A 24,624-nucleotide genomic window follows, 5' to 3' on the forward strand; every position below is an offset into this window, starting at 1 on the left:
GCGCCTTTCTTTTGAAGATAAAGTAAAATTATTAGAAGTTAAAGTACACTTTGGAATAACTCTAAGTAGTGCTATTTTAATTAAACATGTAATGCGTCAATTATAAAAATGTTTGTAGAATGAGCCAACTATAATCAAATAAAGCATCGGAGAACGTGCAATTATAAGGAGATGTAGATGTGAGACTCAGCAATACGTAATTTGTTTACGTGCTTAACTCATAACATAACTTCCTAAAAATACCATTTTGTCGCATAACTGTCAACTTTCACACCTGGGAGCTAATCGTTGTGTGACTTCTCAGCAGCGAAAGTGACGCTTTCACGTAACCTTCCGATCTATTGTCTTAAGTTTATCGGTTTAAGATAACAAGAAACTGAAAAATTGAGGCAGTCGTCGGCCGTTCTCCAAAAAGTGCAGTCGTTGTCCCGTCCTACAAGAGACGCAGTCTCCAGTTCCGTATCCCTTTACGTGTGCGCTGTGTGCGCTTTCCACTGGATTAACTTTGTCATCCATCGGACTTATTAAGTGCCTCTTATTTGGATTAACGTCGTTGCCGAACCGGAATACTTGATTGCCTAACTGGACTAACTTCGTCGTCAAGAAACTCAAGACCTACTAGCGAATCAACCAAACTTCACGTATTTATCGCCACGCGAATAGCCTGTGAACTCTCTCACTATTCCACGCGACCCCGGGGAATATTTAGACATATTTTGAGATCGTTAACGATATTACATGTATAAAATATATAAAATTCTACTTTTATTAATAAATTGTTTAGTTAACCTTGTCTTTGTTCGAGTCACTTCCGGCGCGCTGTCTCTCGCTCCATCCGCCCGATCGCCCGCACATGCGACCGCTCGCGTGACTTAAGTTAACAATCTCGACTGAACAGATGTTACACTGGTGTCAGTCCTGACAGAGATAGAAGAGGTGCCGACCCTCCGAATACATTGATGCTCTTTCGTTATCGTTATAAAACAGTTTAAATATACTTTATTAATACTCGGAAAAATAACTAAATTTCAATGTATTTAATATAAAAACTATTGTATAATGTCTGTGGCGTAATTAGGAATTATACTACTTAAAACTATATAAACAATTGAGTTATCTTCGTCTTTCTTTCACCATACCGCCTGAAAGCCCTGAAAGCGAGCGTTTGCCTATAGAAACAAGAGATTCTTAATCAAAATTGCAGCTAAGATGTTTAAAATATATATTTAATATATATAATGTGANTTCAATTTGAAGAATAAATTTATTTCAATATTTATTTTAACCCAGATGACGTTTTATATTTAACACTTTAAAATTTTAGAATTTTCATTTTGTAGCGGAAATCATCATCAAAAATGAAAAAAATATCAAGTGTTTTCTTATAACATGCTTTTTGTTTGAAACAGTAATTTATAAAATTTATCTTTGTATCTTATAACATTGTCAGAGGTGTCTAGCTGACAAATAATGCGTTTGAATATCGAAAAAACGGAAAAGCGGAAGAATCGACATCACATAAGCGTACTGTATGATTTTTCGGACGATCGTTTGTATCTAATTTCTTCTAGAAATGGCTCTTAGACACATTTTAGAAAAATAATTCGATTTACGTGTAAAGAAATAATACAGTTATTCATAAATTCAACGAATAATGTTAAGCCAGATGTTAACTAATAGTAAGATGTTAGACTAACTCACGGGTTTTTAACCTTGTTTTGTTCCATTAATCCCTTTCCAGTAAGGTGAAAATCACGGACCTCTTCTGGGAATAATGTTTTTAGTTGATGCACAATTTTTCCAAACTTTCCTAATTCAGAAGAAATCAAAGTCTATTTAACTATGGCATTAGTGTGAGTAAGCTGAAATCCTTCGTATCATAATTTATTACTATTTGTGAGTTTTCGTGTAGTGTTTTAATGGTTTTTTTTAATACAATCAATGTAATAAATTGTTAATTTTATGTTGTTTTATAGAATATTGATATATTCTAGGTTCAAAATATAATGGATACGTTAAATCTGCGAATAAAGGTGCGCTTGATCGGAGTTACAGAATACAATGTAAGTAGAATGCTGAGAAATATATTAATTAAAACTGCAGGATGACAAATTGTAATTAAATTCTTCACAACGTGTGAAAGGGGACGACTTGTGAAGACATTTTTACTTTAATGTAATCTTTTTTATAAACTTTGTAAACTTTTATCATATAGAGCTACAAAATTTAATAGCCTACTTGGTTATCCTTTATTACATAAAAGTAATAAATTATAATAAAGTTATGTTATAATTTTATTATTTAGCTACAATTTTTATATTGTAATATTTGTTATAATTAAATATTTCTTATAAAATAAAAGTCTTGTTACGAAAGTAAAGTAAATGTATATCAATCTTTATGTTACTTTTTTACTGACGATTTTATTATATTTTTTACACAGCAATTTTTTTTAAATTTTTATTTTCTGTTTTCAGGAAGAAAATGAACCTAATTACATCAAACAGAGTGAAATTGCTGGGCATAAAGGAATTATATCTGTTAATCAATTAATAAGAAATATGATGGATTATTTTTGTCAACACCAAAATGACAAAGGTTTTGAAAAATATAAAAAAGCTAATATAATTATGCTTATAACTAGGTGACAAATTAATTTTATTCTTAATTTTCTAATCTGTTTAAAGCACTTTTAATTATAACGGTAATACTTTATATTCTTTACTGCGTTTTAGACGAACATTTGGTAATCTATATCCGGATGGAAAACTTTTTACATGCATAACAGGTATTTAATTTTACTTATAAATTCTTAATTACATTACCTAATGGCGCTATCTCTAAATGAATTCAATAAAATATTTAATTCATTCATCCCTAAATGAATTAAATATTTTATTGAATTCATTTATGGATAGCGCCTTTAGTGCTGCGGCTTGCGACTCTTGCGGTTAATATGGAGCCGTTAATGTCGGTGACGATCCTCTTTATAGAGATGAAATTATAGCTCACGAATCTGCTCATTTGTAAATAATTTTTGTATTACAAAGAACAATTAAAGTCATTTTATCATCTAACAAATATTTTTCTAGAATGGGCAGCCCTCACGACGGGGAAGGCCTCGAAAAGGAGTCCAGGGGTTAAGGGTTGTCCCGGAAGCGATGGATTTATAATGGGCGATGAGATTGGTGAAAATAAACGAAAATTTTCTAATTGTTCGCACGAGAATATTAAATATTTCCTAAGGTAAATATAATTCCTCTGTGTCAAAGTATTTTAAAATAAAGACATTTTAATAACTTTTTTTATTTTTAACAGCTTGCCGACTTTCCAATGTATTACTCGAGATTGCAAAAAATAAAAAATGATACAATAATGTAAACAATCCTATGAACTGTCTCCAATAATTAGGCTATAGAATATTATAAAATTTCTAATTTGTGAAGTAGAAAACTATAAACTAACAGAATTGTAATACTTTTAACGGTAAATGACGATAAAATAATTTTAAACGATTAATTTGTTTTGCATAAATAAATAACATTTTTTCTTTTCGTTGCAAATCATCTAATACGTTTTACAATGGATTTAATATAAATTCATTATTTATTTTTTAATGCATAGCATCAGTGACGATTTATTTAAATGTTATTTAAACTTTTGTTCGCTAAACATAGCGTTTTAATTAAATACATAAAATAAAATTACAAAAGAAACTAGTAATATAGAAACATATTTATTAACAATATGTTGGCTTCTTTCTTAACACAATAATTAACAATACTGTGACCGCAAGGTCACCATCAAATCTGACTATATGTTGGAGGAAATTTTCGGCTTTGTAAACGACAATTTGTTTTTGTATTCTTTAACGTATACGATAATTTTTATAGTTGTATTCTTGAATATCACATGGCCGAAGAAATTAAAGAGTATTTTTTTTCCTTCTGAATAACGTATTTTAGAGTACAACTCCAATTTTTCAGGCTTTGTACCTCACCATTCGATTATCAGCTTGCTTTAATGATCAAATTCGTAATGATTTAGTAAAAATATCCTATACTTTTACTGCCTAGTAAAAAAAATTAAATTAAAAGCCACTTCTTGTATGTCCCTAAATTAATAATTACTTGAGTAGAACATTGAAATAAATAAGATGAATAGATATAAATTTTATTTATTTGACGAAGTGTTATTTCTACAGAATATTTCCAGAAATAAATGAATATTATGTGAACATCACCAATATATTGGATATTTACATATAAAATATGCTTTATATACTATAATTACGTTATTTTCGATCATCGTAACAATCGTCAAAAAGACAATCGGCCCTAGGAAACCTGTTAAACACAAAAGTATATAAAGTAATATTTACTTTAAATCATTAATTTTAATTAGATAAAATGTCACTTACCTTAGAAAATATAAAATATTTTCTCTGGAACACGAAGAGAATTTCATTTTATTTGCACCTGTACCATCACCCATAATATAACCATCTTCACTTGGACAATGTACTGCTGTTGGACTGCCAGGTAAGCTATCTTCTTCGTCTTCTCCGTCATGAGGACTTCCAATTCTAAAACAGATGTTTCTAAATTGATCTATAATTATCTTATTATTTGTATGATATATGTATAAATATTAAATATTTATATATCTTAATCAAATAAGTCAAAGTCTTATATATATATATATACTGTAATTAGCCTAAATAACCGGCTTCGCTCGAGAAAATGACATGTGAAATAAAGGTAATATATTCATATAAATATTTACACACTTATAAAAATATATGTACAGTACTTGTACTAAACTTATAAGTAATATAATAGATACTACAAAGAAAAAAAAATCATTTTTACGTCGAAATTTACTTTAAATAAATTCTATATCATGAGATGTATTCAGCCGTTCTGACTTCATACTCGAACAGTCAGACAGATAGGCCTGAATTCGAAAGTATTCTATTTTCTTCCCAAGTCTATCCTGAATATATGCACTAACTGTCTTAGAAATCGGTGCATACGATACTCGAACAAACAGACAAACAATTTTAAATAACAATAAAATGAAGGGTGTTTGAAATCATATCTTTTCAAAATAAAATGATCATTTTTATTAATAAAACCTTATTATTAACCATAATTTCTTATATTAAGTTTTATATCTCGTAGTAAAGTAAGTCAAATATGCGTTATTCTTAATAAAATAATAAATTTATTCAGCAAAATATCTCTTCTGTAACAGATAGCTCGTGGTGTCTTACTCTGCCTCTACTAGCTCACAAAGTAACCTATGAGACTAGTGTTCATTAACATCCAAATTGATGAAAAATGACACAAGTTTTTTGTATAAGTTAATATTCTTGTGACTATTTTTTTATTATAAATAATACTTTTTATTAAACTGCTTTATTTATTATGAGATATAACATTCAAACAAAGTTTAAATATCTATGCTTTATGAAATCATTTGGAAAAGTGATGAGATCGTATAAGTTTCCTGTAACAACACTTTTCTATCTCGAAGCTAGAAGCTATTAATTAAACACTGCTAAACCATCTGGATAAACTATTGTAGGTTCGGTCGAACACATAACAAGATTGAAATAAAAGCTGTTATGGATTAAAGTGAAGAAATATTTTTTCATATAAGACGATTTATAATACTTTATAAGTTACTACTTTTTATAAAACTGTATATAGTCATTTACGAAGTAACAATTAGGAATTGAAATGATTCATAAATGTTATTTTCTTGTGCTGTAACTTATTATAAGAGCCGATTACTTACAAATGTGCCGATTCGTGAGCAAAAGTATCATCTCTATCGACATAAGAATCATCATCTTCCACTATACCACATTTTAAACATGGATTACAAGCGCCTCCTAAGTTTGCAATTCCTACAAAAATATTCCAAATATATTTTTATAAATTTAATAAAAATTTATAAAGTGTGCTTTAGGAAAAGAAAAATGACAAATACCTACGGTACCGTCAGATATAATTCCGTTGGAATTAATGTCTCCCAGTTTTCTCCTGAGAAATATGAAAGAATTATTGTAAATCATTATACAAATGAATCAAGTTTGATACAAACCTAGTTATAAGCATAATTATATCTGCCTGCTTGACTATTGGATCCCTTCTTAGTTTACAATAATAATTTGACATTTCATCGAGCAGTTTTTCGGAATGGAGAAGACGTCTTTCTCCCGGAATTGTACTACTTTCTATGAAAGAAGGCTCATTTCTTTTCTGAAAATAAAAACAATATAATGAAAATAAATGATTTCTATATCTCTCTGTCCCTGTCTCTTTGTTTCTCCATTCACTCGTCTTTCTCCTCTTTTCATTCTCACTTTCCTTTTTCTCCCCGTTTACTCCTTTCTTTCCTTCTCTCTCCATTTTTTCTTCACTCTATCCATCCACTCCTTTCCTTTCCCTCTCCCCATTTTCTTTCTCCTCTCTGCATTCTCTCCATTCCCCTTTTCTTTTTTTCTCTCTTCATTCTATCGCCTCTCTCTCTATGTTTCTTTCTTTTTCCCTTATCTCCTCTCTCTTTCCCATTCTGTAGCCTCTCTTTCTCCTCTTTTCTTATCTATTCATAAATAAACATATGTACTTACAGTAAAGAGCGACAATGCAATCAAACGAAGTTTAATTCCCAAATGTAGAGTATCAATCAAATTTTGAGCCTAAGGAGTAAAATGGGTTTGAATTCCCAACAATTTTAAACTTCTTTAAATTAAATTTTTTCTTATAATTATTACGATGAGTAACATTAAGCACAAAATATATCTTACTCCGACAAACATAAGAGATAAATGGACTTTAATATCTTCAATACTCGAAAATTGATGTGTGAAACTGCTTTCAGTTACCAACAAATATTCTATCACTATGCATTGGTCATAGCTTAATTTCTTCATCTTTTGATTCGTGTACATGTTTCTTATGTTTGGAGGAATCACTAAAATAAATCACGAGAAAAAATCGAGTAAAGTTTATATAATTTTTAATGTAACACGTAGACAATTTATAGGAATTGCAACTTACCCACGTCATTGAATTGACGTTTGTTCGATATAATTTTTGTAATTCGGTGAGCTTTTTTCCCGTCTTTGATCAATTCGTTGGATTCATAAGGCATGATTTTCAATTTGGAATTGATAATTCCATTCTAGAAGCAAATAAAATTTTGAAGAACTGATATTTATATTGATCTAAATTTTTATAAACAATTTTTATTATACTACGATTAATGTACCGAAACTTAATAATAAGTTTAATCTATAAAAGCATAAAAGTTACTAAAACTATTAATTATTTTCCTTATGACCTAGCGCTTTGAGGGATCTGGGATTAATCCCATAAGTATCTCGGTCAGTTTCTGTTTCGCCACCATCCGATAGCCCCATTGTAAACCCGGCCAAACTCATGGTGGGTATGGAAAAAAAATGCCTTCTTAAAAAAACTTTCAAAAGAGTAAACAGCAGACAAGCGGTTCTAGAATGAGCTATTAAACATATGCAGACTCCTTCATTGTTTGGAAGCTCGGTGTCTGTTCTCTCTCGTTGTAAATCCAAGCGACAAAATGCCGATCGCGTAAGTCAATAACGATTCAACGATTTTATTCAAAATTTAAGATGTCCAGAGTACTCGTCGTGGACAGTAAATATTTTAAATTTCAACCCAATCGGTTTACTAGTCGAGGAGATATTAAGGGAAAAATTGTTAGTTTAACGTTAAACGTGTGATGGAGCTTTACTTAAGTAAAACAGTAAATAAGTTGTAAAAAGATTTTTACACTTTACGGATGATTTTTTATTTTTGTTTTTATGTTAGTGTTTCCAATGTTCTCTTTTATTCTATAATATTCTCAATTATTCATCTTTTATTAACTACATTTTAATTTTTGATTGCTACTTCTACAGTATTTCATTGCAACAGTGTTATTTTCATTTATAATTGAAAATAACAAATAACAACAGTTTATATTCTTAAAGTAAAATTATTCGTAAGTAGTTAATTTCTGACTATGATCTTTAATACTTGATAAATAATTGGAATAATCAGATAATAAAGAGACATATCTCTCTGCGTTAATTATCTTATCATTTACTTTAGTTGTTCCCAAATCTGTCCATACTAAACGAAGGTACAAAAACTCACATTGCACTGCGCGACGAATGAGAAATATGCCAAGATACTATCATAATAAACAGTAAATGACCAAAAATTTGAAAACTAAAAGTTAAATACTTAATATTTAAACTGTTATACAGTAATACCCCGAACTTACGCGATAGGTGGGACCGAGCGATAACCGCGTAAGTCAAATTCGCGTAAGTCGGGGTATAATTTTGCAATTTGTGTAAAATCCAAGTCGGATGTATGTAACCTAATAAACGTTCTCGTTAATCTTATCTCGTCTTTTGATTCGTTCACGGTTGTAAGAAATCACCAAATAGAGTCTCTCAAATCTCCGTAGATCAAACAAACACAGAAATAAATAACACAAAATAAATTGTAGCTATGTGTCGATTCCGCGCGGCATGTCCGAACACGTGAGCTAAACAATAGTGTGAGGGGAGTGAGTAATCAAGAGTTGCGTGGCGCTTAAACAAAAGACGAATTGACGAGATTTGAAAATCGCGTAACTCCGAGTTCGCGTAAGTCGGGGTAGCGCAAGTCGAGGTATTACTGTATATTATTTATGAAAATTGAATACAAAGATTTCATTTATTTTGAAGTAAAATTTTAAAGCTAAATAAAACTAACTATTGTTAGTGGTCCATCTTCATCGATATGAAATGCTGCTCCTTTTTCTTTATTTCTGAACAGTTTCTGTTTAAAATTACCTACATCAGCCTTAAAACACAAAGACGATTGAGCAGTTAGGTTATTTTTATACGTAATTATAATGAAAAATAAATTTAAAATACCGAATAATGTTTATTTTCATCATTTAAATGAGTTATAGTAAAATTGTCCGCTATTAGTTGGTCAGCAGGTTCTAATATTATATCTACGTCTTGTTCGTCAACACGAAACGTAATTCTCTTTTCTCCAGATTTTAATGTCTTCAAAGTTGGGTAAAATACATCAACTCGATCTGGATTATCTGAGATAAAATACGGTTTAAATTACTTATCTAAATTTCGGTTAAGGTAAATTTGACAGCGTAAAGAATTGATATCGAGGAGCCAAACGATTGTTAATAGAAATAAATGGAAAGGCGGGATAAACTACGTATAAAAGTTTAATGTCGTTTGTAAAGTAAAATAGAAAATTTATGCAAGAGATCATACATTTAAAACAGTAATGCTCTTTGAAATATGTAAAAATGCAAGCTAATAAAAATAAAGAAATTTATAATAAACCTGCAGAAAGAGTTTATTGATAATATATATAACTCTATTTTACGGTTGTTTCTAGAACTTCTTTAAAATATATGTTATATAAATTCTTATTTACTTACCAATTGGCGTAGCCAAAACGACTGTAGAAAATAGAAAAATCTGTAGTAAGGAAAACATAGTTTACAAAAATAAAAATTCTAATTCATTTATAGATATCACTACTTCGGAGTAGAATTGGCCTTTAATTTCTTCTCATCTAAAGGATTTATTATAACATATGTATATTTATACAATAATTCATAGATAGGTAATTGTACTTTGGATGTTTTAACTTTTGAATGTAATCTATTGATATAATCAATATTGATATATAATCGTCATTATACTCATACTACAACATAAAATAATATATATCAAGATATATTATTCTATGTTGTACTAACTGTTTATTGTAAATAGAATGAGATTTCGATTTAAAGAATAAATCTATTTCAAGATTTATTTTAAATTAGATAAATGCTTTATATTTAACATTTTAAAATTTTAGTATTTTGACTATGTAGCGTCGTCAAAAATGAAAAAAATATATATGTTTTGTTATCATATATGCTATATGTTTGAAACAGTAATTTATAAAATTTATCTTCGTATCTTATAACATTCTCAGAGGTGTTTAGCTGATACATAATGCGTTTGAATATCGAAAAGGAAAAGTGGAACAATTGACCTCACCAAAGTATACTGTATGATTTTTCGGATGATTGTTTATATCTAATTTTTTTCAGAAATGGCTCTTAGATTCATTGTAAAAAAATTCGATTTACATGTAAAAACCTAATAGAATTATACATAAATTCAACGAGTAATTTTAAGCCAGATGTTACCATATAGCAAGATATTAGCCTAACTTACTTGTTCTTAACCTTGTTTTATTCCACCAACCCCTTTCCAGTAAGGCGAAAATCACGACCTCTTTTGGGAATAATGTTTAATTGACCCAAGACACCGACACAATGTTAATTACTGTCAGGACGATCCTGGGCTACTGTTCGATGTGGAGTTAGGCCAGGGGTTCTTAACCAGAGGACTGCGGGTTTGCAAGACTAAAAATCAACTTTAACTTTTCTATATTTTAAAAGTTAATTATTGTGTTAAGAAAGATTTCAACATATTACTAATGAATGTTTTTCTATATTACTAGTTTCTTTTGCAATTTTATTTTATGCATTTAATTAACCCCTTTTTCTTTAGCAAAGGAAGTTTAAATAACATTTAAATAAATCGTCACTGATGCTATGCATTAAAAAATAAATAATGAATTTATATTAAATCCATTGTAAAACGTATTAGATGATTTGCAACGAAAGGAAAAAATGTTATTTATTTATACAAAATAAATTAATCGTTTAAAATTATTTTATCGTCATTTACCGTTAAAAGTATTACAATTCTGTTAGTTTATAGTTTTCTACTTCACAAATTAGAAATTTTATAATATTCTATAGCCTAATTATTGGAGACAGTTCATAGGATTGTTTACATTATTGTATCATTTTTTATTTTTTGCAATCTCGAGTAATACATTGGAAAGTCGGCAAGCTGTTAAAAATAAAAAAAGTTATTAAAATGTCTTTATTTTAAAATACTTTGACACAGAGGAATTATATTTACCTTAGGAAATATTTAATATTCTCGTGCGAACAATTAGAAAATTTTCTTTTATTTTCACCAATCTCATCGCCCATTATAAATCCATCGCTTCCGGGACAACCCTTAACCCCTGGACTCCTTTTCGAGGCCTTCCCCGTCGTGAGGGCTGCCCATTCTAGAAAAATATTTGTTAGATGATAAAATGACTTTAATTGTTCTTTGTAATACAAAAATTATTTACAAATGAGCAGATTCGTGAGCTATAATTTCATCTCTATAAAGAGGATCGTCACCGACATTAACGGCTCCATATTAACCGCAAGAGTCGCAAGCCGCAGCACTAAAGGCGCTATCCATAAATGAATTCAATAAAATATTTAATTCATTTAGGGATGAATGAATTAAATATTTTATTGAATTCATTTAGAGATAGCGCCATTAGGTAATGTAATTAAGAATTTATAAGTAAAATTAAATACCTGTTATGCATGTAAAAAGTTTTCCATCCGGATATAGATTACCAAATGTTCGTCTAAAACGCAGTAAAGAATATAAAGTATTACCGTTATAATTAAAAGTGCTTTAAACAGATTAGAAAATTAAGAATAAAATTAATTTGTCACCTAGTTATAAGCATAATTATATTAGCTTTTTTATATTTTTCAAAACCTTTGTCATTTTGGTGTTGACAAAAATAATCCATCATATTTCTTATTAATTGATTAACAGATATAATTCCTTTATGCCCAGCAATTTCACTCTGTTTGATGTAATTAGGTTCATTTTCTTCCTGAAAACAGAAAATAAAAATTTAAAAAAAATTGCTGTGTAAAAAATATAATAAAATCGTCAGTAAAAAAGTAACATAAAGATTGATATACATTTACTTTACTTTCGTAACAAGACTTTTATTTTATAAGAAATATTTAATGATAACAAATATTACAATATAAAAATTGTAGCTAAATAATAAAATTATAACATAACTTTATTATAATTTATTACTTTTATGTAATAAAGGATAACCAAGTAGGCTATTAAATTTTGTAGCTCTATATGATAAAAGTTTACAAAGTTTATAAAAAAGATTACATTAAAGTAAAAATGTCTTCACAAGTCGTCCCCTTTCACACGTTGTGAAGAATTTAATTACAATTTGTCATCCTGCAGTTTTAATTAATATATTTCTCAGCATTCTACTTACATTGTATTCTGTAACTCCGATCAAGCGCACCTTTATTCGCAGATTTAACGTATCCATTATATTTTGAACCTAGAATATATCAATATTCTATAAAACAACATAAAATTAACAATTTATTACATTGATTGTATTAAAAAAACCATTAAAACACTACACGAAAACTCACAAATAGTAATAAATTATGATACGAAGGATTTCAGCTTACTCACACTAATGCCATAGTTAAATAGACTTTGATTTCTTCTGAATTAGGAAAGTTTGGAAAAATTGTGCATCAACTAAAAACATTATTCTCAGAAGAGGTCCGTGATTTTCACCTTACTGGAAAGGGGTTAATGGAACAAAACAAGGTTAAAAACCCGTGAGTTAGTCTAACATCTTACTATTAGTTAACATCTGGCTTAACATTATTCGTTGAATTTATGAATAACTGTATTATTTCTTTACACGTAAATCGAATTATTTTTCTAAAATGTGTCTAAGAGCCATTTCTAGAAGAAATTAGATACAAACGATCGTCCGAAAAATCATACAGTACGCTTATGTGATGTCGATTCTTCCGCTTTTCCGTTTTTTCGATATTCAAACGCATTATTTGTCAGCTAGACACCTCTGACAATGTTATAAGATACAAAGATAAATTTTATAAATTACTGTTTCAAACAAAAAGCATGTTATAAGAAAACACTTGATATTTTTTTCATTTTTGATGATGATTTCCGCTACAAAATGAAAATTCTAAAATTTTAAAGTGTTAAATATAAAACGTCATCTGGGTTAAAATAAATATTGAAATAAATTTATTCTTCAAATTGAATTTTCATTTTATTTACTATAAACATAAGTTAGTACGAGCTAGAATAATATATTATGTGATATATAATCAATATCAATATTGATTATATTAATAGATTATATTCAGAAGATAAATATCCAAAGTACAATTACCTATTTATATATTCTTTCATAAATATATATATATATATAATAAATCTTTTAGATGAGAAGAAATTAAAGGCCAATTCTACTCCGAAGTAGTGATATCTATAAATGAATTAGAATTTTAATTTTTATAAACTATGTTTTCCTTACTAACGATTTTTATATTTTCTACAGTCGTTTTGGCTTCACCAATTGGTAAGTAAATAAGAATTTATATAACATATATTTTAAATAAGTTCTAGAAACAACCGAAAAATAGAGTTATATATATTATCAATAAACTTTCTGCAGGTTTATTATAAATTTCTTTATTTTTATTAGCTTGCATTTTTACATATTTCAAAGAGCATTACTGTTTTAAATGTATGATCTCTTGCATAAATTTTCTATTTTACTTTACAAACGACATTAAACTTTTATACGTAGTTTATCCCGCCTTTCCATTTATTTCTATTAACAATCGTTTGGCTCCTCGATATCAATTCTTTACGCTGTCAAATTTACCTTAACCGAAATTTAGATAAGTAATTTAAACCGTATTTTATCTCAGATAATCCAGATCGAGTTGATGTATTTTACCCAACTTTGAAGACATTAAAATCTGGAGAAAAGAGAATTACGTTTCGTGTTGACGAACAAGACGTAGATATAATATTGGAACCTGCTGATCAACTAATAGCGGACAATTTTACTATAACTCATTTAAATGATGAAAATAAACATTATTCGGTATTTTAAATTTATTTTTCATTATAATTACGTATAAAAATAACCTAACTGCTCAATCTTCTTTGTGTTTTAAGGCTGATGTAGGTAATTTTAAACAGAAACTGTTCAGAAATAAAGAAAAAGGAGCAGCATTTCATATCGATGAAGATGGACCACTAACAATAGTTAGTTTTATTCAGTTTTAAAATTTTGCCTGGATATAAATCATTTTTTTTTTACCTTTTAGTTTTTAAATTTTAGTCATTTACTGTTTGTTATGATAGCTCTTAGCATATTTCTCATTCGTCGCTCAGTGCAATATAACTTTCTGACCCGTTAGTATAGACAGATTTAGAAACAACTAAAAGAAAGAAACAGAGAAATATGTCTCTTTATTATCTTATCATTCTCATTTTTTTATCGAGCATTAAGTCAGAGTCAAAAATTAACCAATTACGAATAATTTTAGTTTAAGGATGTGAACGGTTATTTGTTAATTTTAATTATGAATTAAAAGANGTTTAAATCGCTAAGAATTAACTTAAGAAACTTTAATTTCATATGTTGTTTGATTAAATATAAATTTAGGCCTATATTTAACTGAATACAACGTTTAAATAAGAAAAATTCATTTTATTTCTTTATAAATAGGTGTAAATGGAAATTTTAATGAAGATTTGATATTTAAACTCGATTTCTAATTTTTTTAAATAAACAAATTAATTAATTACCCTGCCGAAGAGTTTTTAAAAAAGAAATTCTGTCATAAAATAACGAATCGAAGAGAAAAAAAGTGAAAATTTTCGCCATTTTTTCGATTTCGATATACCTAAATTCATACTTATTTAGATGATACAAAAGCAAAGAAAACCCCGATACCTCCAGCCAGCAACAGATGACTCAACACACTATTTAAATTCTCGCCGGAAAAGCTATGCAACTCGTCGTCGCCAGACTTTTATTATTTTCTCGTCACCTATGTATGTGATATTACTTGCAATTATTTATTGTGGCATCGTCACAATACCGGGCTGCAATTTTCAAACATATTTTCAATTAATTTAATATTAAATATATGCCCTCTACTTCAAATTAGTAATGGGTTGCCCCCTGTGCTTTATACTTTCCCGTTAGTAATTGAGTGGTTCAGGTCATCTAAGTAACTCAGAGACAGATTATTTCATATGTACTGTCTGATGTTTTTAGACTGATCCGAACGAATGCATTGGATACATCGGGAATGCTTCGAGGATTTAGAAAAAAACATCCATCGAATGGAAAATTCAATGCCGAAAAGTCAACACACTTCTGTACCAATCGAGTGCAAAACGTATTGTTGACGACCGTTTACAATAAATTATCAATTGTTGAAAAACTGAAGGTATTTTTTTGTCTATGAATTTTATTTTACATTTTTTTTAGTTTTTATAATAGATTTAGAGAATTTTTGAAATTCATAATCCGAGAAAAATGTATTTTATTTTTAATCTTAGGGGAGGACAAAAATTTCAAGTCTCGATTTATTTACGCGAATTATTTCATATAATATAATTGTATCATAAAATATAAAATTCAAAATTTACAAGTTTTGAGATGTATAAAATGATAAATTGGAAATATGTAAAGTAGTCAATAAATTGATCAATCTACTACATGTAATTCGTTTAGAGAATTCGTTGCAATCTCAACGATTTTGCGATTTTCTAATAAAAATCAGAGAAGAAAAGAAATGTTTTCTGCGTAAGATCTTCAAAGGGAGATCTTCAGACAAGAAGAAAAATATAGAGAAATGAAGAATGGTTTATATGATTACAACGAGACACGGTGGCAACGAGACAACATGGCGATCCACCGAAAGGAAATGCCCCCATGAAAACTTTCTATGAGGTTTTCATTTGGTTATAGTAACGTAAAGAAAACACAGAAAATCAGTATTAAGTATTAAACTTCTGAATTTCGTTTTCACATATGACTGTTCTGAACTGTGCCCAAAATGTGGGCCAGTCACATATGTCTCTTTTAAAAGTATCAATATTGATTTTGGTTAATTTAATTTTACAAGACCTACGAGCAGTTTGTCGAATTTCGTTACTCATTCTGTTGTTCTTCGAAACGCAGTAAATAGTCTCTTTCGTTTTTCAGTAGGCGCCGCAGTCAAATTTAAATCAAATTAATTAAAAAAGAGTTAATTAACATTCACAAAATATAAATGACATCCAAGAATTCGTGTTTAAATGTACTTAAGTTAAATTAAATATAAAAAAATTTATTACATATAATACAGTATTCTATTATATATAATATATTACATTGCATTTGTAGGCATTTTAAGCATGAAATACGTGACTAAAAAGGTTAAAAATGGCTTTATTTTGGAGATCAGAAATGGATTAATTCATTTTATATCATTTCTTATGTAAAAACTTGTTTCGGTTTTAAAAAAAAACTTTGAAGAATGAATTATGTTCGAAAACCGAGGTTTGAACTGTATTTAGAAAATTCTTCATTTCTTTTTTGTGTATTGTATAGAACATATATTAAAATATAAAATGAACATTGTTACTAAAAAGCTTAATATAACAATCAGTAATTAAAATCGTTTAGCTTTTCATACACAACGAGCAATCATTTATTGTGACGTGGTAACAATGCCGGGTTGTAATTTTTAATCATATTTGAAATTAATTTAATTTAAAATATATGCTCAAATATATGCCCTACCTTAAATTAGCAGTGGCTTGCCCCTAAACATCATACTTTTCCTTTAAGAATAGAGTCGTGCTGGTTAACTATTAACTACTTCTAGAGGAAAAACATTTTGAATTGAAATAACGTGACTTCCGATTTTTATCAGAAGTTTACATATAGTTAATCGGGACTTCTTCCTCCTTAGATATACATAACTTTCCTCAATTTTCATCCATCTAACTTCGTTCTCGAGATTAAGAAAAGACAGTCTGACAGTTGGACGACAGTGGGAATTTATAGGTCTGCAATTTTTTTTTCAAATTGCAGCCTAATCTGTCATAAAATAACGAATCGAAGAGAAAAAAAGTGAAAATTTTCGCCATTTTTTCGATTTCGATATACCTAAATTCATACTTATTTAGATGATACAAAAGCAAAGAAAACCCCGATACCTCCAGCCAGCAACAGATGACTCAACACACTATTTAAATTCTCGCCGGAAAAGCTATGCAACTCGTCGTCGCCAGACTTTTATTATTTTCTCGTCACCTATGTATGTGATATTACTTGCAATTATTTATTGTGGCATCGTCACAATACCGGGCTGCAATTTTCAAACATATTTTCAATTAATTTAATATTAAATATATGCCCTCTACTTCAAATTAGTAATGGGTTGCCCCCTGTGCTTTATACTTTCCCGTTAGTAATTGAGTCGTTCAGGTCATCTAAGTAACTCAGAGACAGATTATTTCATATGAACTGTCTGATGTTTTTAGACTGATCCGAACGAATGCATTGGATACATCGGGAATGCTTCGAGGATTTAGAAAAAAACATCCATCGAATGGAAAATTCAATGCCGAAAAGTCAACACACTTCTGTACCAATCGAGTGCAAAACGTATTGTTGACGACCGTTTACAATAAATTATCAATTGTTGAAAAACTGAAGGTATTTTTTTGTCTATGAATTTTATTTTACATTTTTTTTAGTTTTTATAATAGATTTAGAGAATTTTTGAAATTCATAATCCGAGAAAAATGTATTTTATTTTTAATCTTAGGGGAGGACAAAAATTTCAAGTCTCGATTTATTTACGCGAATTATTTCATATAATATAATTGTATCATAAAATATAAAATTCAAAATTTACAAGTTTTGAGATGTATAAAATGATAAATTGGAAATATGTAAAGTAGTCAATAAATTGATCAATCTACTACATGTAATTCGTTTAGAGAATTCGTTGCAATCTCAACGATTTTGCGATTTTCTAATAAAAATCAGAGAAGAAAAGAAATGTTTTCTGCGTAAGATCTTCAAAGGGAGATCTTCAGACAAGAAGAAAAATATAGAGAAATGAAGAATGGTTTATATGATTACAACGAGACACGGTGGCAACGAGACAACATGGCGATCCACCGAAAGGAAATGCCCCCATGAAAACTTTCTATGAGGTTTTCATTTGGTTATAGTAACGTAAAGAAAACACAGAAAATCAGTATTAAGTATTAAACTTCTGAATTTCGTTTTCACATATGACTGTTCTGAACTGTGCCCAAAATGTGGGCCAGTCACATATGTCTCTTTTAAAAGTATCAATATTGATTTTGGTTAATTTAATTTTACAAGACCTACGAGCAGTTTGTCGAATTTCGTTACTCATTCTGTTGTTCTTCGAAACGCAGTAAATAGTCTCTTTCGTTTTTCAGTAGGCGCCGCAGTCAAATTTAAATCAAATTAATTAAAAAAGAGTTAATTAACATTCACAAAATATAAATGACATCTAAGAATTCGTNTTTATTGCAATCTTGAATAACGCATTGGGAAGTCGGCAAACTGTTAAAAATGAAAAAAAAAGTTATTAAAATATGTTTATTTTAAAATACTTCGACACAGAGGAATGATATTTACCTTAGGAAATATTTAATATTCTCGCGCGAGCAATTAGAAAATTTTCTTTTATTTTCACCGATCTCATCGCCCATTATAAATCCATCGCTTCCGGGACAATCCTTAGCTGCTGGACTCCCGCGGAGACTTCTTTCGGGGCCTTCTCCATCGTGCGGGCTGCCAATTCTAAAAAAAAAATATTTGTTAGATGATAAAATAATATTAATTGCTCTTAGTAATAGAAAAATTATTTACGAATGGGCAGATTCGTGAGCTATAGTTTCATCTCTGTAATCTGGATTATCATCGTCTGTTATAACTGCGCATTTACCACAAGGATCGCAAGCACCACCTAATTTTGCTAGTCCTGAAAGTGTTCAATAAATATTTTAAAGAAAACCGACGTGATTAAGAATTTTATAAGTAAAATTAAATACCTGCTATGCCACGAAAAAGTTCTCCTTTCGGAGATACATCACCCAATTCTCGTCTAAAACGTATTAATTAAAGGATATACTAACAATATAATTAAAAGTGCTTTAAGCAGATTAGAAAACTAAGAATAAAATTAATTTGTCACCTAGTTATAAGCATAATTATATCAGCTTTTTTATATTTTTTAAAATCTTTCTCATCTTTGTGTTGACAAAAATATTTGATCATATTTCCCAGTAATTTATTAGCAGATAAAACTTCTTTATGATCAGAAATTTCACTCTGTTTGATGTAAGAAGGCTCATTTGCTTTCTAAAAACAGAAAATAAAAGTCAAGGTGAAATTGCACTGTAAAAAAATAGAATAAAATGTCCAGTAAAAAAGTCAAAATAATGATTGATATATATTCTTTTTACTTTGGTAACAAAACTTTTATTTTATAAGAAATATGTAATTATAACAAATATTGCAAAATGAAAATGTGTAGCTAAAAAAGAAAAATTTAATTTAACTTTAATTACATAAAAGTAATAAATTATAATAAAGGGTAAATAAATATTAAATTATGTAACTCTTCATATTAAAGTCTACAAAGCTTAGAAGAAACACCACATTAAAGTTACTATGACTTCACAATTCTTCCCTCCTTTCACACTTTGTGAAGAATTTAATTACAATTTGTCATCCTGCAGTTTTAATTGATATATTTCTGAACTTTTTACTCACAGTGTAGGCTGTAACTCCAATCAAGCGCACCTTTATTCGCAGATTTAACGTATCCATTATATTTTGAACCTTGAATATATCAATATTATCTTTTTTAAAACATGATAAAATTAATAATTCATTACAATGATTGTAAAAACACGTTAATACACTGCACGAAAACTCATAAATGGTAACAAATTATAAAATACTAGCTGCAAGGACCCGCTTCGCTGGGTTTTTATTTGTGAACAAAAAGTAACGATAGTGAAGATTAAGATAATTACATTATAGCCAATCTTACCCGTTTTCACAAAATGCAAGAATTAGGTCTCCCGTTTCCAGAGAATTTTCACGAGCATAAAAATATGTTCGATTTCTCGCAAAAGCGCAAAAAACCGCCTGTAAATCTTGCATGCCGCTTTATATTAACACTTCCTGGTCCGATTCTATTTCTGAACGTCTCCTGTTCACGTCCAGTCAAACGAACTATTTTCAACGTTTCTGGAACGTTTACGATCGTTCTATAATCGAANTGTCGAATTTCGTTACTCATTCTGTTGTTCTTCGAAACGCAGTAAATAGTCTCTTTCGTTTTTCAGTAGGCGCCGCAGTCAAATTTAAATCAAATTAATTAAAAAAGAGTTAATTAACATTCACAAAATATAAATGACATCCAAGAATTCGTGTTTAAATGTACTTAAGTTAAATTAAATATAAAAAAATTTATTACATATAATACAGTATTCTATTATATATAATATATTACATTGCATTTGTAGGCGTTTTAAACATGAAATACGTGACTAAAAAGGTTAAAAATGGCTTTATTTTGGAGATCAGAAATGGATTAATTCATTTTATATCATTTCTTATGTAAAAACTTGTTTCGGTTTTAAAAAAAAACTTTGAAGAATGAATTATGTTCGAAAACCGAGGTTTGAACTGTATTTAGAAAATTCTTCATTTCTTTTTTGTGTATTGTATAGAACATATATTAAAATATAAAATGAACATTGTTACTAAAAAGCTTAATATAACAATCAGTAATTAAAATCGTTTAGCTTTTCATACACAACGAGCAATCATTTATTGTGACGTGGTAACAATGCCGGGTTGCAATTTTTAATCATATTTGAAATTAATTTAATTTAAAATATATGCTCAAATATATGCCCTACCTTAAATTAGCAGTGGCTTGCCCCTAAACATCATACTTTTCCTTTAAGAATAGAGTCGTGCTGGTTAACTATTAACTACTTCTAGAGGAAAAACATTTTGAATTGAAATAACGTGACTTCCGATTTTTATCAGAAGTTTACATATAGTTAATCGGGACTTCTTCCTCCTTAGATATACATAACTTTCCTCAATTTTCATCCATCTAACTTCGTTCTCGAGATTAAGAAAAGACAGTCTGACAGTTGGACGACAGTGGGAATTTATAGGTCTGCAATTTTTTTTTCAAATTGCAGCCTAATAAAGAATCTATTCTGTTAATAAATTTATCATCTATATACTAATACAACTTCAGACAGCAAATCTAAACCTTTTATAAATATAAATAATATTAGTTCATTATTGCACTTCAATTAGCATAAGGGACTGATATAATTAATAACTTTATTAGTATTACTGTATATCGTTATATTATAAACATAATATGCAGTGGCGCTTCCACCGCTTTCCTTGTATTTTCTAAAATATGAAAATAATCGCACAATATGTATTTATATTTGAAAGTATCTTATTACAAATTTCTATACTATATGTGAAAAAAAACGATAAGATTACTATTACATATCAGTGGCGGAATGAATGAATAAATCACGAGTAGATTTATAACTTAACCCATCGATAGGAGTTTACTGGTATGATTTTATGATAGTTCTGTATAGTTGACAAGCGTTTAAAAAATCCATTAAAATATTTTATATATTTATTTTGCTCTCCCATCTTGTATTACTTACAGATTTCAATGTTAACTAGTGATATTACGATTTAGTATGTCCCATCTATAAGGGAATGCAGAAAGAAATGTTTACAATTCATGTAAATGTTAAAAAAAAATTAACTGTTACTTTGGCAACATCATTTACAACTAAATGTAATGAATGAGATGCACAAGATACAAAAACCTCTAAAACTTATTTTCCTTAAATTTACGATTTATATATCTGTTGTAATAAAAATTTGTCTTTCCACTACTTTTCCAAGACTACAAATATTCGAGTACAAAGTAACCGGTTTCGACTTATTTCTAATTAAGAAATAGTTAAATAATTAAGAGATTAGGGAATTAGAGACATAAATAAAACACTGTTGAAAGAGCCGAAATTTTGCTTAAACAAAAGTTTAACCGAATCAATCTCTAGCCGAGTACAGTGGGGACTGATTTCTTCGTAATATTACATAATAAAGCCAGAAATTTTTCCAGTTCAATGAGAGTAACCGAAAAGTTGTAAATTTTGGAAATTTCCGTGGACACCATCTGGTCGTAAACGAATTAGTTAGAAAACAAATGACGGACAATCTATTAAGTTTAACATATTTAGATTTTTACGGCTATGGTGAGAAACGTTTAAAATGTACAACAACCCCGTCGCCTCCTTTGAGGTATATTAGTGATGCAAGAAAAGAGGCATTTGACATTATCCGTTATCGGCACCCTCGGGATTTGACAGCTCGCGTGCATGCACCTACCAGAACCGTCTCTGATTCTATCCATTAGCCACTAGTAGGGAGCTATTTGATTAAGTGGACTGTTTTAAGATTTAAAAAGTAAAGAATATTTTATGTTATTTTTATGTACGTTTCTTTACAAAGCTATATTTAATTATAATTATATTGACATATTTTCAGACAAAATCTTTACAATTTTTATCACTTTTAGATGTTAATAATTTTAAATATTATGTAAAACAATTTTCCGAAGCGAGTTTTAATACTTTAAATAAATTTTATGAAGAACTTTTTGATTTATGTAAATTACGTAGTGAATTGCAATATTTATATTCGTGTTTAGACTATATTGGCAAGTCACTCTTAAACATAAAACATATTATAATTAATGATGATCTGAACAAACATGACATGGGTACTTATCGGTTAATGGATAACCCATAAGTATCTAAACATGTTCTAAAGGAATTATATGATTTAATATTATTAATTTTTACGGTACGATCTAAGAGTGAGTCTGTTGAGTGCAGTTTTTTCCATGCAGCGAATTGATTGGCAAGGAACACGCAGTCAAAAGAAAGATTATAGTCGTTAGCGTCGCTTTCGATAGAAAAAGAGCTTTTAAATACTTTGATGGAATCGACGACCAGTAATTTTTATGATAAAGTAATTGACGACTTTGCGGAAAAAAGACTGCCGAATAGAGTTAGTTTATAAAAAATAATACAAACAAGTTTTTATATCTGTTTCGTCTCAATTATCTATTTCAGAATTGAAATAAATAAACTGTTTATTTTTCGTCATTTCAAGTATTTGTTTAAGATTTTTATGGAAACACAGCTTTCCTATCGTCAATTGTCACGGCACGCCACTGCTATCTAATTTTTTCTACAAATGGCACTTAGTCTCATTATAAGTATCATCAAAATAATTCGATTTACAAACAAAGACCTAATCCAATTATTCATAAATTCCATGAATAATGTTAAGTCAGATGTTACCATATAGTGAGATGTTATCCTAACTCACGGGTTCTTAACCTTGTTTTGTTCTACGAACCCTTTTTCCATTAAGGTGAAAATCACGGGACTCTTCTGGAAATAAGGTTTTTAATTGACGCAAGACACCGACACAATGTGAATTATACGATCAGCCATAATTACTCTCACGACGGTTCTGGGCTAGAACATGACTACCAGGATGGTCCTGAACTACAGTTCAATGTAAAGTTAGGCCAGGGGTTCTTAACCTGGAAACTGTAAGCATGCAAAAGTAAAAATCAACTTTAACTTTCCTATGTTTTAAATGTACTGTATTGTTAATTATTGTGTTAAAAAAAAGCGAACATATTACCTAATAAATGTGTTTCTATATTGCTAGATTATTTTGTAATTTTATTTTATGCATTTACTGTAATTAAAACGTTATTTTTAGCGAATAAAAGTTTAAATAACATTTAAATAAATTGTTACTGACACGATGTATTAAAAAATTAATAATGAATTTATATTAAATTCATTCTAAAACGTATTAGATTATTAGCGACGAATTGTTTTATAATCATTTACTGTTAAATAAATTACAATTCTGTTAGTTTATAGTTTTCTACTTAACAATTATAAATTTTACAATATTCTATAATTATTGAAAACACTTCATAGAATGGTCTACATTGCTGTATCATTCCTTATTTTTTGCAATCTTAAATAATGCATTAGACAGTCGACAAACTGTTAAAAATAAAAAAAAGTTATTAAATACAACTAATAAACCAAGCTTACTATACTCATATAGTATTCAATTAACTCTTTCCGGAATGCATTTCGTCATTACTGGTCTTATGAAAAAGACACAGTCTATGGCAAACATTACAGTAATTATAAATTATTATTACAATTGTAAGTTATATCTAAGTTATATCTAATAACCGACTCGCCGGTTCATTTCGCCATTTTTATTCGCATTGTGAATTGTTAATTTCGGTAAATTACCATCGACTTGCTAATGCGAGTACCACGCTGTACTACGCAATNATTAGATTATTAGCGACGAATTGTTTTATAATCATTTACTGTTAAATAAATTACAATTCTGTTAGTTTATAGTTTTCTACTTAACAATTATAAATTTTACAATATTCTATAATTATTGAAAACACTTCATAGAATGGTCTACATTGCTGTATCATTCCTTATTTTTTGCAATCTTAAATAATGCATTAGACAGTCGACAAACTGTTAAAGATAAAAAAAAGTTATTAAATACAACTAATAAACCAAGCTTACTATACTCATATAGTATTCAATTAACTCTTTCCGGAATGCATTTCGTCATTACT

The 24,624-nt window shown here is 28.9% G+C and overlaps 3 protein-coding genes across 3 annotated transcripts; 1 reads left to right on the forward strand and 2 right to left on the reverse strand.

Moving 5' to 3' along the window:
* Positions 1–4,161: 4,161 nt before the first annotated feature.
* Positions 4,162–12,287, reverse strand: LOC111615083 (venom metalloproteinase antarease-like TtrivMP_A). Its single transcript, XM_023356471.1, has 13 exons — positions 12,231–12,287; positions 11,650–11,816; positions 11,506–11,558; positions 8,960–9,138; positions 8,796–8,885; positions 7,071–7,194; positions 6,818–6,984; positions 6,641–6,709; positions 6,112–6,269; positions 5,998–6,050; positions 5,803–5,914; positions 4,421–4,585; positions 4,162–4,346 (listed from the first exon to the last, which is right to left on the reverse strand). The coding sequence occupies exons 1-13, from the start codon at positions 12,285–12,287 to the stop codon at positions 4,295–4,297; spliced, it is 1,446 nt and encodes a 481-aa protein (XP_023212239.1). The 3' UTR covers positions 4,162–4,294.
* Positions 12,288–13,235: 948 nt separating this feature from the next.
* LOC111615079 lies at positions 13,236–14,112 on the forward strand. The gene is made up of 3 exons (XM_023356466.1): positions 13,236–13,367; positions 13,723–13,901; positions 13,976–14,112. The coding sequence occupies exons 1-3, from the start codon at positions 13,310–13,312 to the stop codon at positions 14,084–14,086; spliced, it is 348 nt and encodes a 115-aa protein (XP_023212234.1). The 5' UTR covers positions 13,236–13,309; the 3' UTR covers positions 14,087–14,112.
* Positions 14,113–18,337: 4,225 nt separating this feature from the next.
* Positions 18,338–19,694, reverse strand: LOC111615084 (venom metalloproteinase antarease-like TpachMP_A; the record flags this gene model as incomplete). The annotated part of the gene is made up of 6 exons (XM_023356472.1): positions 18,338–18,410; positions 18,486–18,650; positions 18,720–18,831; positions 18,902–18,954; positions 19,045–19,211; positions 19,626–19,694. Coding segments are annotated over 6 exons (639 nt in total), but the record flags the coding sequence as incomplete, so codon positions are not given.
* Between the last annotated feature and the right edge of the window lie 4,930 nt (positions 19,695–24,624).

Source organism: Centruroides sculpturatus, unplaced genomic scaffold (genome assembly GCF_000671375.1).
Source record: "Centruroides sculpturatus isolate CEXI.00-Female unplaced genomic scaffold, Cexi_2.0 scaffold2139, whole genome shotgun sequence".
NCBI lineage: Eukaryota > Metazoa > Arthropoda > Arachnida > Scorpiones > Buthidae > Centruroides > Centruroides sculpturatus.

Excerpts from the sequence above, each read along its gene's own strand:
- LOC111615079 (XM_023356466.1), top strand. The coding sequence starts at position 13,310 with ATGTTTTCCTTACTAACGATTTTTATATTTTCTACAGTCGTTTTGGCT. Across the intron at positions 13,368-13,722 it reads CGTTTTGGCTTCACCAATTG|ATAATCCAGATCGAGTTGAT; the intron begins GTAAGTAAATAA and ends ATTTTATCTCAG. Across the intron at positions 13,902-13,975 it reads ATGAAAATAAACATTATTCG|GCTGATGTAGGTAATTTTAA; the intron begins GTATTTTAAATT and ends TTGTGTTTTAAG.
- LOC111615083 (XM_023356471.1), bottom strand. The coding sequence starts at position 12,287 with ATGGATACGTTAAATCTGCGAATAAAGGTGCGCTTGATCGGAGTTACA. Across the intron at positions 6,985-7,070 it reads ACGTCAATTCAATGACGTGG|TGATTCCTCCAAACATAAGA; the intron begins GTAAGTTGCAAT and ends GATTTATTTTAG. Across the intron at positions 4,347-4,420 it reads AATATTTTATATTTTCTAAG|GTTTCCTAGGGCCGATTGTC; the intron begins GTAAGTGACATT and ends TGTGTTTAACAG.